This window comes from Lolium rigidum, chromosome 7 (assembly GCF_022539505.1).
Source record: "Lolium rigidum isolate FL_2022 chromosome 7, APGP_CSIRO_Lrig_0.1, whole genome shotgun sequence".
NCBI lineage: Eukaryota > Viridiplantae > Streptophyta > Magnoliopsida > Poales > Poaceae > Lolium > Lolium rigidum.
The window spans coordinates 23,945,473-23,958,483 of NC_061514.1; the positions used below are offsets into that span (position 1 = coordinate 23,945,473).

A 13,011-nucleotide genomic window follows, 5' to 3' on the forward strand; every position below is an offset into this window, starting at 1 on the left:
CACTATCGAGCATAAATACTCCCTCTTGGAGTTAAGAGCAAAAACTTGGCCGAGCCTCTACTAATAACGGAGAGCATGCAAGATCATAAACAACACATAGGTAATAGATTGATAATCAACATAACATAGTATTCTCTATCCATCGGATCCCGACAAACACAACATATAGAATTACGGATAGATGATCTTGATCATGTTAGGCAGCTCACAAGATCCGACAATGAAGCACATGAGGAGAAGACAACCATCTAGCTACTGCTATGGAACCATAGTCCAGGGGTGAACTACTCACTCATCACTCCGGAGGCGACCATGGCGGTGAAGAGTCCTCCGGGAGATGATTCCCCTCTCCGGCGGGTGCCGGAGGAGATCTCCAGAATCCCCGAGATGGGATTGGCGGCGGCGGCGTCTCGGTGAGGTTTTCCGTATCGTGGCTCTCGGTGCGGGGGTTTCGCGACGAAGGCTTTAAGTAGGCGGAAGGGCAACGCGGGGTCCACACGAGGGCCCCACACGCCGAGGCCGCGCGGCCGGGGTCCGGGCCGCGCCGCCCTGTTGTGTCGGCGCCTCGTGGCCCCACTTCCTTTCCCCTTCGGTCTTCGGAAGCTTCGTGTAAAAATAGGACCACGGGCGTTGATTTCGTCCAATTCCGAGAATATTTCCTTTGTAGGATTTCTGAAACCAAAAACAGCGAGAAAACGACAGCTGGCTCTTCGGCATCTCGTTAATAGGTTAGTGCCGGAAAATGCATAAATACGACATATAATGTGTATAAAACATGTAGATATCATCAATAATGTGGCATGGAACATAAGAAATTATCGATACGTCGGAGACGTATCAACATCTCCAAGCTTAGTTCCTGCTCGTCCCGAGCAGGTAAACGATAACAAAGATAATTTCTGGAGTGACATGCCATCATAACCTTGATCATACTATTGTAAGCATATGTAATGAATGCAGCGATCAAAACAATGGTAATGACATGAGTAAACAACTGAATCATAAAGCAAAGACTTTTCATGAATAGTACTTCAAGACAAGCATCAATAAGTCTTGCATAAGAGTTAACTCATAAAGCAATAAATCAAAGTAAAGGTATTGAAGCAACACAAAGGAAGATTAAGTTTCAGCGGTTGCTTTCAACTTGTAACACATATATCTCATGGATATTGTCAACATAGAGTAATATAACAAGTGCAATATGCAAGTATGTAGGAATCAATGCACAGTTCACACAAGTGTTTGCTTCTTGAGGTGGAGAGAGATAGGTGAACTGACTCAACATAAAAGTAAAAGAAAGGCCCTTCGCAGAGGGAAGCATTGATTGCTATATTTGTGCTAGAGCTTTTATTTTGAAAACATGAAACAATTTTGTCAACGGTAGTAATAAAGCATATGAGTTATGTAAATTATATCTTACAAGTTGCAAGCCTCATGCATAGTATACTAATAGTGCCCGCACCTTGTCCTAATTAGCTTGGACTACCGGGATCATCGCAATACACATGTTTTAACCAAGTGTCACAAAGGGGTACCTCTATGCCGCTCTGTACAAAGGTCTAAGGAGAAAGCTCGCATTTTGGATTTCTCGCTTTTGATTATTCTCAACTTAGACATCCATACCGGGACAACATAGACAACAGATAATGGACTCCTCTTTAATGCATAAGCATGTAGCAACAATTAGTGTTCTCATATGAGATTGAGGATATATGTCCAAAACTGAAACTTCCACCATGATTCATGGCTTTAGTTAGCGGCCCAATGTTCTTCTCTAACAATATGCATGCTCTAACCAATAAAGTGGTAGATCTCCCTTACTTCAGACAAGACGGACATGCATAGCAACTCACATGATATTCAACAAAGAGTAGTTGATGGCGTCCCCAGGAAACATGGTTATCGCACAACAAGCAACTTAATAAGAGATAAAGTGCATAAGTACATATTCAATACCACAATAGTTTTTAAGCTATTTGTCCCATGAGCTATATATTGCAAAGGCGAATGATGGAAATTTAAAGGTAGCACTCAAGCAATTTACTTTGGAATGGCGGAGAAATACCATGTAGTAGGTAGGTATGGTGGACACAAATGGCATAGTGGTTGGCTCAAGGATTTTGGATGCATGAGAAGTATTCCCTCTCGATACAAGGTTTAGGCTAGCAAGGTTATTTGAAACAAACACAAGGATGAACCGGTGCAGCAAAACTCACATAAAAGACATATTGTAAACATTATAAGACTCTACACCGTCTTCCTTGTTGTTCAAACTCAATACTAGAAATTATCTAGACTTTATAGAGACCAAATATGCAAACCAAATTTAGCAAGCTCTAGGTGTTTCTTCATTAATGGGTGCAAAGTATATGATGCAAGAGCTTAAACATGAGCACAAAAATTGCCAAGTATCAAATTATTCAAGACATTTTAGAATTACTACATGTAGCATTTCCCGATTCCAACCATATAACAATTTAACGAAGAAGATTCAACCTTCGCCATGAATACTATGAGTAAAGCCTAAGGACATATTTGTCCATATGCAATAGCGGAGCGTGTCTCTCTCCCACACAATGAATGCTAGGATCCATTTTATTCAAACAAAACAAAAAACAAAAACAAACCGACGCTCCAAACAAAGCACATAAGATGTGATGGAATAAAAATATAGTTTCAGAGGAGGAACCTGATAATGTTGTCGATGAAGAAGGGGATGCCTTGGGCATCCCCAAGCTTAGACGCTTGAGTCTTCTTAAAATATGCAGGGGTGAACCACAGGGGCATCCCCAAGCTTAGAGCTTTCACTCTCCTTGATCATATTGCATCATTTCCCTCTCTTGATCCTTGAAAACTTCCTCCACACCAAACTCGAAACAACTCATTAGAGGGTTAGTGCACAATAAAAATTAACATGTTCGAGAGGTTACATAATCATTCTTAACACTTCTGGACATTGCATAAAGCTACTGGACATTAATGTAACAAAGAAATTCATCCACCATAGCAAAAGAGGCAATGCGAAATAAAAGGCAGAATCTGTCAAAACGAACAGATCCGTAAAGATGGATTTTATCGAGGCACCGAGACTTGCTCAAATGAAAATGCCCAAATTGAATGAAAGTTGCGTACATATCTGAGGATCACGCACGTAAATTGGCATATTTTTCTGAGCTACCTACGGAGAGGCAGGTCGAAATTCGTGACGAGCAAAGAAATGCTATTACTGCGCAGCAATCCAAATCTAGTATGAACCTTACTATCAACGACTTTACTTGGCACAACAAAGCACAAAACTAAGATAAGGAGAGGTTGCTACAGTAGTAAACAACTTCCAAGACTCAAATATAAAACAAAATACTGTAGTAAAAACATGGGTTGTCTCCCATAAGCGCTTTTCTTTAACGCCTTTCAGCTAGGCGCAGAAAGTGTATATCAAGTATTATCAAGAGATAAAGCATCGACATCATAACTTGTTCTAATAATAGAATCAAAATGTAACTTCATTCTCTTTCTAGGGAAGTGTTCCATACCTTTCTTGAGAGGAAATTGATATTTAATATTACCTTCCTTCATATCAATGGTAGCACCAACGAGTTCGAAGAAAAGGTCTTCCCAATATAATGGGACAAGATGCATTGCATTCAATATCCAAGACAACAAAATCAACGGGGACAAGGTTATTGTTAACGGTAATGCAAACATTATCAACTCTCCCCAAAGGTTTCTTTATAGCATTATCAACAAGATTAACATCCAAATAACAATTTTTCAATGGTGGCAAGTCAAGCATATCATAAATTTTCTTAGGCATAACGGAAATACTTGCACCAAGATCACATAAAGCATTACAATCAAAGTCATTGACCTTCATCTTAATGATGGGCTCCCAACCATCCTCTAGCTTTCTAGGAATAGAAGTTCAAGTTTTAGTTTCTCTTCTCTAGCTTTTATGAGAGCATTTGTAATATGTTTTGTGAAAGCCAAATTTATAGCACTAGCATTAGGACTCTTAGCAAGTTTTTGTAAGAACTTTATAACTTCAGAGATGTGACAATCATCAAAATCCAAACCATTATAATCTACAGCAATGGGATCATCATCCCCAATGTTGGAAAAAATTTCAGCAGTTTTATCACAGGCAGTTTCAGCAGTTTTAGCAGTTTCAGGCAATTTTGCACGCTTTGCACTAGGATTAGAAACATTGCCAACACCAATTATTTTACCATTGATAGTAAGAGGTGCAGCAACATGTGAATCATTAACATTACTAGTGGTGGTAATAGTCCAAACTTTAGCTACTTTAGCTAGTTTTTCATTTTCTTCTCTTTCCCACCTAGCATGCAATTCGGCCATCAATTTTATATTCTCATTAATTCTAACTTGGATGGCATTTGCTGTAGTAACAATTTTATTTTCAATATCCTCAGGTTTAGCAGCCATTTTATTAATTAAAGAAGATTGTGACACAGACATGTATGAGATTCGGTTTTCAGCATTTGCAAGTTTAGTTTGCAACCCAGAAATCTCCATATTCAGATTTTCAAGTTGATTTCCTATATTCTTCAACAAGGTAGATTGTTCATTCATAGTTTTAGTAAACAATTTGTTTTGCTCATATTGTGATTGCATAAAGCTCTTGGTGGATCTTTCAATTTCTAACATCTTTTCCTCATTAGGTGAAACATATCTACCATAAGAGTTACCATTAGCAGGATATGGCCTAGAATTATTGTAATTGTTATTTTTAATGAAATTCACATCAACATGTTCTTTTTGAGCAACCAATGAAGCTAACGGAACATTATTAGGATCAACATTAGTCCTATCATTCACAAGCATAGACATAATAGCATCAATCTTATCACTCAAGGAAGAGGTTTCTTCGACGAATTTACCTTCTTACCTTGTGGAGCTCTTTCCGTGTGTCATTCAGAGTAATTAATCATCATATTATCAAGGAGCTTTGTTGCTTCACCAAGAGTGATGGACATAAAGGTACCTCCAGCAGCTGAATCCAATAGGTTCCGCGAAGAAAAGTTCGATCCTGCATAAAAGGTTTGGATGATCATCCAAGTAGTCAGTCCATGGGTTGGGCAATTTTTAACCAAAGATTTCATTCTTTCCCAAGCTTGAGCAACATGTTCATATCCAATTGTTTAAAATTCATTATGCTACTCCTCAAAGATATAATTTTAGCAGGGGGATAATATCTACCAATAAAAGCATCCTTGCATTTAGTCCATGAATCAATACTATTCTTAGGCGAGAGATAGCAACCAATCTTTAGCTCTTCCTCTTAATGAGAAAGGAAACAATTTTAATTTTATAATGTCACCATCTACATCTTTATACTTTTGCATTTCACACAATTCAACAAAATTATTGAGATGGGCAGCGAGCATCATCAGAACTAACACCAGAAAATTGCTCTCGCATAACAAGATTCAGTAAAGCAGGTTTAATTTCAAAGAATTCTGCTGTAGTAGCAGGTGGAGCAATAGGTGTGCATAAGAAATCATTATTATTTGTGGTTGTGAAGTCATACAACTTAGTATTTTCAGGAGTGGCCATTTTAGCAGTAGTAAATAAAGCAAACTAGATAAAGTAAATGCAAGTAACTAATTTTTTTTGTGTTTTTCGATATAGAGTGCAAGACAGTAAATAAAGTAAAGCTAGCAACTAATTTTTTTGTGTTTTGATATAATGCAGCAAACAAAGTAGTAAATAAAATAAAGCAAGATAAAAACAAAGTAAAGAGATTGGATTGTGGAGACTCCCCTTGCAGCGTGTCTTGATCTCCCCGGCAACGGCGCCAGAAAACAGTTGCTGGCGCAAAGTTGACGTGGGAGTTAGAGATCTCTGTGGTGTAACTTTTCTTCAGGTCCCCGACAACGGCGCCAGAAAACAGTCTTGATGTGCGTAGATGACACGTCCGTTGGGAACCCCAAGAGGAAGGTGTGATGCGCACAGCAGCAAGTTTTCCCTCAGTAAGAAACCAAGGTTATCGAACCAGTAGGAGTCAAGAAGCACGTCGAAGGTTGATGGCGGCGGGATGTAGTGCGGCGCAACACCAGGGATTCCGGCGCCAACGTGGAACCTGCACAACACAACCAAAGTACTTTGCCCCAACGAAACAGTGAGGTTGTCAATCTCACCGGCTTGCTGTAACAAAGGATTAGATGTATAGTGTGGATGACGATTGTTTGCAGAAAACGATGAGAACAAGTATTGCGATAGATTGTATTTCGGTGTAAAGGAATAGGACCGGGGTCCACAGTTCACTAGAGGTGTCTCTCCCATAAGATAAATAGCATGTTGGGTGAACAAATTACAGTCGGGCAATTGACAAATAGAGAGGGCATAACAATGCACATACATGATATGATGAGTATTGTGAGATTTAATTGGGCATTACGACAAAGTACATAGACCGCTATCCAAGCATGCATCTATGCCTAAAAAGTCCACCTTCGAGGTTATCATCCGAACCCCTTCCAGATATTAAGTTGCAAAACAACGGACAATTGCATTAAGTATGGTGCGTAATGTAATCAATAACTACATCCTCGGACATAGCATCAATGTTTTATCCCTAGTGGCAACAAGACATCCACAACCTTAGAACTTTCCGTCACTCGTCCCAGCATTTAATGGAGGCATGAACCCACTATCGAGCATAAATACTCCCTCTTGGAGTTAAGAGCAAAAACTTGGCCAGAGCCTCTACTAATAACGGAGAGCATGCAAGATCATAAACAACACATAGGTAATAGATTGATAATCAACATAACATAGTATTCTCTATCCATCGGATCCCGACACACACCATATAGAATTACAGATAGATGATCTTGATCATGTTAGGCAGCTCACAAGATCCGACAATGAAGCACATGAGGAGAAGACAACCATCTAGCTACTGCTATGGACCCATAGTCCAGGGGTGAACTACTCACTCATCACTCCGGAGGCGACCATGGCGGTGAAGAGTCCTCCGGGAGATGATTCCCCTCTCCGGCAGGGTGCCGGAGGAGATCTCCGTAATCCCCCGAGATGGGATTGGCGGCGGCGGCGTCTCGCAAGGTTTTCCGTATCGTGGCTCTCGGTACTGGGGGTTTCGCGACGAAGGCTTTAAGTAGGCGGAAGGGCAACGCGGGGGCCACACGAGGGCCCCACACGCCAGGGCCGCGCGGCCAGGGTCCAGGCCGCGCCGCCCTGTTGTGTCGGCGCCTCGTGGCCCCACTTCCTTTCCCCTTCGGTCTTCTGGAAGCTTCGTGCAAAAATAGGACCCTGGGCGTTGATTTCGTCCAATTCCGAGAATATTTCCTTTGTAGGATTTCGAAACCAAAAACAGCAGTAAAACAACAACCGGCTCTTCGGCATCTCGTTAATAGGTTAGTGCCGGAAAATGCATAAATACGACATATAATGTGTATAAAACATGTAGATATCATCAATAATGTGGCATGGAACATAAGAAATTATCGATACATCGGAGACGTATCAAGGACGAGGAGTAAGCTAGGGTATCAAGCACTTCATGCGCCTTTTAGTTATAGTTATTTTTTCTTTTTTCTTTATTCACTATGTAAATATGTTTCTGTTGAATGCAAATAAAAAATTTATGTCCTACTGATAAAGGCATCCGGCGTAGAACGGACACGTGATCGAATTCGATCAATTTAGACCGACGCAAAAGAGACCGGCCACTTTTGGCGTTTTTTAGTCGCCTGGCCGGAGATGGGCATCTCCAGACTGCGTCCCTCAAAGCGTCCCCCAAACCGCGCCGGATTGAGCGTTTGGGGGACATGTTTTGTTCGTGCCGCCTTTGGGGACGTCGCTCCCCAGCCCGCGTCCCCAAACGCCGCCCCAAACATTTAAAATACTTCTTTTTAACACGTAACCATTTATCAAATATAGCATATGAATAAAAATGTTTGCGAGGATTGTTTTCAAATTAAATTACAACAAACAATAAAACAAGTAAACAAATATAATAAATAGGGGTAGATGCTACATCAAGGTGCCACGGTATTTCCTTTGATCCTCCACAAATGCTCAACAAGAACAGCTTGAAGTTGCTCATGCACATTGCTGTCACGGATCTCTGCGTGCATGGCGAGAAAATCATCAAACTCTGCAGGCAACTCATGATCAACCTCGCGTAGCAAAGTGAGAATTCTTCAGACCTAATGGATTCGAGATTGTTTTGACAAAAGTGGCCCATTTTGGATATATACCATCGGCTAGATAATAGCCTTTGGTATATTCGTGGCCATTGATCTCATAGTTGCATGGTGGAGCATGCCCTTCCACTAGTCCGCCGAACACCGGAGACTCGCCGCAACACGTTGATGTCATTGTGTGATCCCGCCATGCCAAAGAAAGAATGCCAAATCCACAGGTCATAATCTGCCACGCCTTCAAGCACCACACCGCAATATCCATGACGGCCTTTGTATATATCTTGCCAAGCAAACGGGCAGTTCTTCCATGCCCAAGTGCATGCAATCGATGCTTCCAAGCATTCCAGAAATCCTCCGGCAGCATTTGTGCCATGATCCTTGCAGTCTCTTCCTCAGTTGGCCCTCTCAAATAGTATTTGCCAAACTTTCCCACCACAACTCGGCAAAACTTGTACATGCACTCAATGGCAGTAGACTCACTCATGCGAAGGTAGTCGTCCTGTGTATCGGCAGGTGCTCCGTATGCAAGCATCCTCATGGCGGCGGTGCACTTCTGAATCGACGAGAACCCAAGAACGCCTACAGCGTCGAGCTTGAGCTTGAAGTAGGGGTCGAACTCTCGAACGCCGTGGAGGATATTCATGAACAACCCCTTGCTCATCCTGTACCGGCACCGAAAATTGTCGGCATGTGTTGCCTCGTCGGCGAATTAGTCGTTGTGCAGCATGGCATGCCCCTCCATCCTCTCGCCGGGCTTCGACTTCCTTCTTCCCGGCCTTGATCCTCCGCGGCGCGGCCTCTTCCTCTTCTCCGCCTCCGTCAGCTGTCGAGGACGCGATGACGCAATGCTCCCGGCAGGGACGCGATGATCGAGCAAATGCTCCCGCAGTCCTCGTCGAAGGCTTGCTCGTCCTCCAAGCAGCAGGGCAACCATCTCATCGTCGCCGTCCATGGCTAAAGCAAAATCAATGGTTAAAATTGCGCCGAGGCAGACGACGCAACAAACAGCGGCCAATCGCGCCTACCAGCAAGTCGTCGAGCACCTTCGTGCGCGGAGGTGGGGCGGATTTGACCGGCGCGTTCGGGACGCGCCGGCGACGCGGCGGCGGCGGCACGACCGGCAGGAGCCCCAGCCCGCGACAACGGTGCCGACTCTCGCCAGAGATCGACGCCCAAACGGCCGGGAAATCCAGCGGCGGCGGTGGGGTGGGAGGCGGGGGAAGGAAGGAGCGACGAGAAAAGAGACGCGAACCAACGGTTTATGCAAATAGTCGCCGACATGTGGGAGCACGCCTCGCTTTTCATTGTGTCCGGCGTCCCCGGTGCGTCTCCTGTGGGACGGGGACAGGCTCGGGCCGCCGGACGCCGTATCGGGCGCCGGACAAAAATGAGTTTTGGGGACGTAGCTGAAACGCATTTTTTGTCCGGCGCGCCCCAAATCGCTTTGGGGAAGCTTTGGAGGACGGACGCGGCTGAAGATGGTCTAAGCTGCCCGGTTCATCAAAGAAAAAAAAGACGCTTGCCCTGTGTGTCGCTTTCGCGTCTCCTCGTCTCCATCTGGCGTCTCTGTTCGGCTGCACGCACCGTCGCCGCCGGCCGCCGGCCACCGCAGCCCCCATCCGGCGCTTTAACAGGCCGTGTGATGGGAAACATGACCCGGTCGGACTCCCCCGTCTCCCGCCGTGTCGTCCTCTCCTTCCTCGACTTCCTCAACTCCGGTCAGTACCTACCACCCTTCCCCCCTCCTACCAGACCCAATTCCTCATCCTCCCCCGCGGTTCCACGCCGCTGGTGGAGATAGTGTCCTTGATGCGCTTAATCTTGAACGATGGTTGCTTGCTTGCTTGCTTCGTGAGCGGGTTGGAGGGGATCGGATCGTTCCTTTCCTATGCAAAATAGGGTTCAGTTCGCCAGCCATTTAGGTTCGTTCAACTGAAATTGTGCTCTGTAACCTCTGTTTGATGATTTATCGCTGATACTGATGCATTTGGGCATTTGGAGGTGCCAGCTTTTAGGTTTCTTTAGGAGGCAGAGTGAGTCTTTGCCGAGGGGGCAACGGGCGATTCATGTGTGTGTGTGTGTGGCTTGCTCTTTTCCGGCTTCTGGTTGCACCTTACACGCGATTACGGTCCTCGTGACAGATTATTCGCCACTCTTCCAGGCTGACGGCGTGGTTATGCCATGTTGCTATGTGCTTTTGGTTGGTGGAAAAAGGATATGGATCTTAAATGGTGGCTATGGGGTAACAAGTACGAGCGAGAAAATTGGCCGCAACCCGCTGACTGGCAGCGAGCTTTTAATTGTCAATGGTCGCAGTAAGCTTCATAGTATGCTTGCCAAACTGCCTAAACCAGACTTGTAAAGCCCTAATGGAGGCACAGCCTTATGCTTCTACTTTTTTTTGTAAAGCTCTAATGAGTGTGTAGAAAAAACGCCTGTAAATCTAATGCCGTTCTTCACATCCAAGACTTGCCAACATAAAACTTAGGGTTTGTCTATGTCTGATTTTCTTAAGTCTCAATCACCTCAGAAAAGTGCAACTGCAGTTCAAATAAAAGTGCAGTTCGGTTCAGTTGCACCACTTTTTTGTTAGAAAAGTGCAACTGAAGCACATTTTTGTGTGTGGACTTAAGAAAATCTCAGTTGACACATAGCAAATCTGTAAAACTTATACTAAGTTTATGAAATTCATTTGGTATAGGGGATTGGCGTTAACACGAATTTAAATAACTGATGCCCGATTTAAAGGACACATGGTGAATGCATCGTGTACAACAATATGTTTCCTTTTTCTTCGTTGGAAAGGTGATATCAAAATATGAAAATCATCACCATAATCAAATTGTTTTCCATGCCCTTTTCTGTTTGTAGATGAAAATACCCGATTCATAAAAAATGCATGCATTTTTAGTAGTAAGTTATGTTTGCTACAACTGTAATTAGAATATGCACAAATAACTTGCACCTGAAGAAACATAGGAGTCGCAGCCGTGGCACATTATTGCTCTGGGTTTTCTCTTTATGTTTATTTAGTGTCAGACATTGGAACATATATGGCATGCAGTCGAGTTAGCTCCTGGGGCTGATCCTGAAGCTCTTGAAGTTGCCAAGGATTGCCTGGAGTCCATATTTAGTGTCAACTCATCGTCAACTCGCGAGGGCGTGCAGCCAGGACTGTTACTTGAACTCTTTACTTCTCTGCAAGCTCATGAACAAGATAGGTCAAGACCAGATCCAGTGTCACAGCCAGTGCCAAACAGACCAGCATGCAGTGCAAGTCCTTCCAGTATGCAAGAAGACTCAAATAAATGTACAACATCAAATGTATGCCTCTTCTCGTTTCACACATGATTTCTACCATCAGCATCCATCTTTTCCATACTGATACCATATAAATGTATGTTTGTACTTTTTAAATAGACATGCCATTGCAGATTATTAGTTATGTCTTATTTGATCAGTTTTACCTATTTTTCTTCCCTAAATGCTCTTCATAAGATGTGAGCTTCTGATATAATTTCTGCATCTCGTTGTCAGAGTGAAGACCAAGCTGAAGACACCTTTGACCTAGGTATTTCTTATGGCTATGACTTAAATCTTCATGATGAGCTGTCACTTCTTGCCAGTTGATTCTTTTAATAGGGTCTTGGTACCGTTATCACCTAATCAGGGATGTAAAAGGAACCAGTTGCTGAAATTACTTCTTTCTCATGGAATTTGATATCTTTTTGTTCAGATCATTTAGGAGATGAGCTGTTTGTGAAATTCTATGCCGCGCTTGATGAAATTAATTTCTTCAAGACATCATCCGCTGGTACTGAGGATCCTGGTCAACTTTCAAAAGCATCACAATTCTTCGATGATGCATTACTGGTATGATGTACTGTTTCTTTTTTGCTTCTGTAGCATTTTCAGGCTTAATGAAGTGAAGACTTATGTTGTCTCCACTACCAAGAGAAAGATATTAAGATTTGTCCAGTTCATTACTTATTTATTTTTTATTGATGGAGTAAGATTTATGTCTGTCTAGGAGGTGCGCAACTCGGGAAGAAAAACAGCAAGCTTAGTAGACCTGGCGGAGTTCTTTAAATCGAAAGGTACTAAATCAGAATCCTTAGTTGTTTCTTATGTCCAACTTTTAGCGTTGCAAACTTTTCGTTGGTTTGTTAGTTTGTGCAACAAATTTACAGCATATAGTATGACTTAGAAATCTCAATTTTCTTTTTTTGTTGTTACAAGGGCTTTGCAGCTCAGGCCTTGTATGTGCATTTTGTTATGGATGCGGATGTGCAGAGTTTTAGTTGCTAACTTCATATTCATCAGGAAACGACTTCATGAGGTCAAAACAACACCTAAAAGCTGTAGAGCTGTACACGGGTGCCATTGCATTGAGCAAGAAAAATGCCATTTACTATTGTAACAGGTATGTACAAGTTACTGAAACACACAACACTTAAATGGTGAAATCTTGTCACAAGTTGAACTTCAGTGAGTAATTCAGAGATGTTGACAGAGTGTGGAACTGAAAAAATGGGTCATTTTCCTCTGTTTCATTGGTAATGTATCATCAAAGCTTGAAATGGCTTAATTAGTCAATCCACTAATATTGATACATAAGCATCCACTCTTGAACTAGTTTAAAACTAGAAATACATATTGCTCTGTTGCCCCATGTTCCTCTTAGTCTTATTCATACTGCTTATATATCCCGTGATGTCATGAAGAGTCTCATGATATGTTATTATTCGTTTATACTAAGGGTTCTGAGAACCACTTCAAACCAGTGGCACATAGTTACAAACCATACTTGTCTTGGGCTGTT

General features: G+C 42.8%; 1 protein-coding gene across 1 annotated transcript; it reads left to right on the forward strand.

Moving 5' to 3' along the window:
* Window positions 1-9,755: 9,755 nt before the first annotated feature.
* On the forward strand, window positions 9,756-12,661 carry LOC124678380. Its single transcript, XM_047214284.1, has 6 exons — window positions 9,756-9,907; window positions 11,254-11,513; window positions 11,727-11,760; window positions 11,926-12,062; window positions 12,220-12,286; window positions 12,513-12,661. The coding sequence occupies exons 1-6, from the start codon at window positions 9,832-9,834 to the stop codon at window positions 12,644-12,646; spliced, it is 708 nt and encodes a 235-aa protein (XP_047070240.1). The 5' UTR covers window positions 9,756-9,831; the 3' UTR covers window positions 12,647-12,661.
* The last annotated feature ends 350 nt before the right edge of the window (window positions 12,662-13,011 follow it).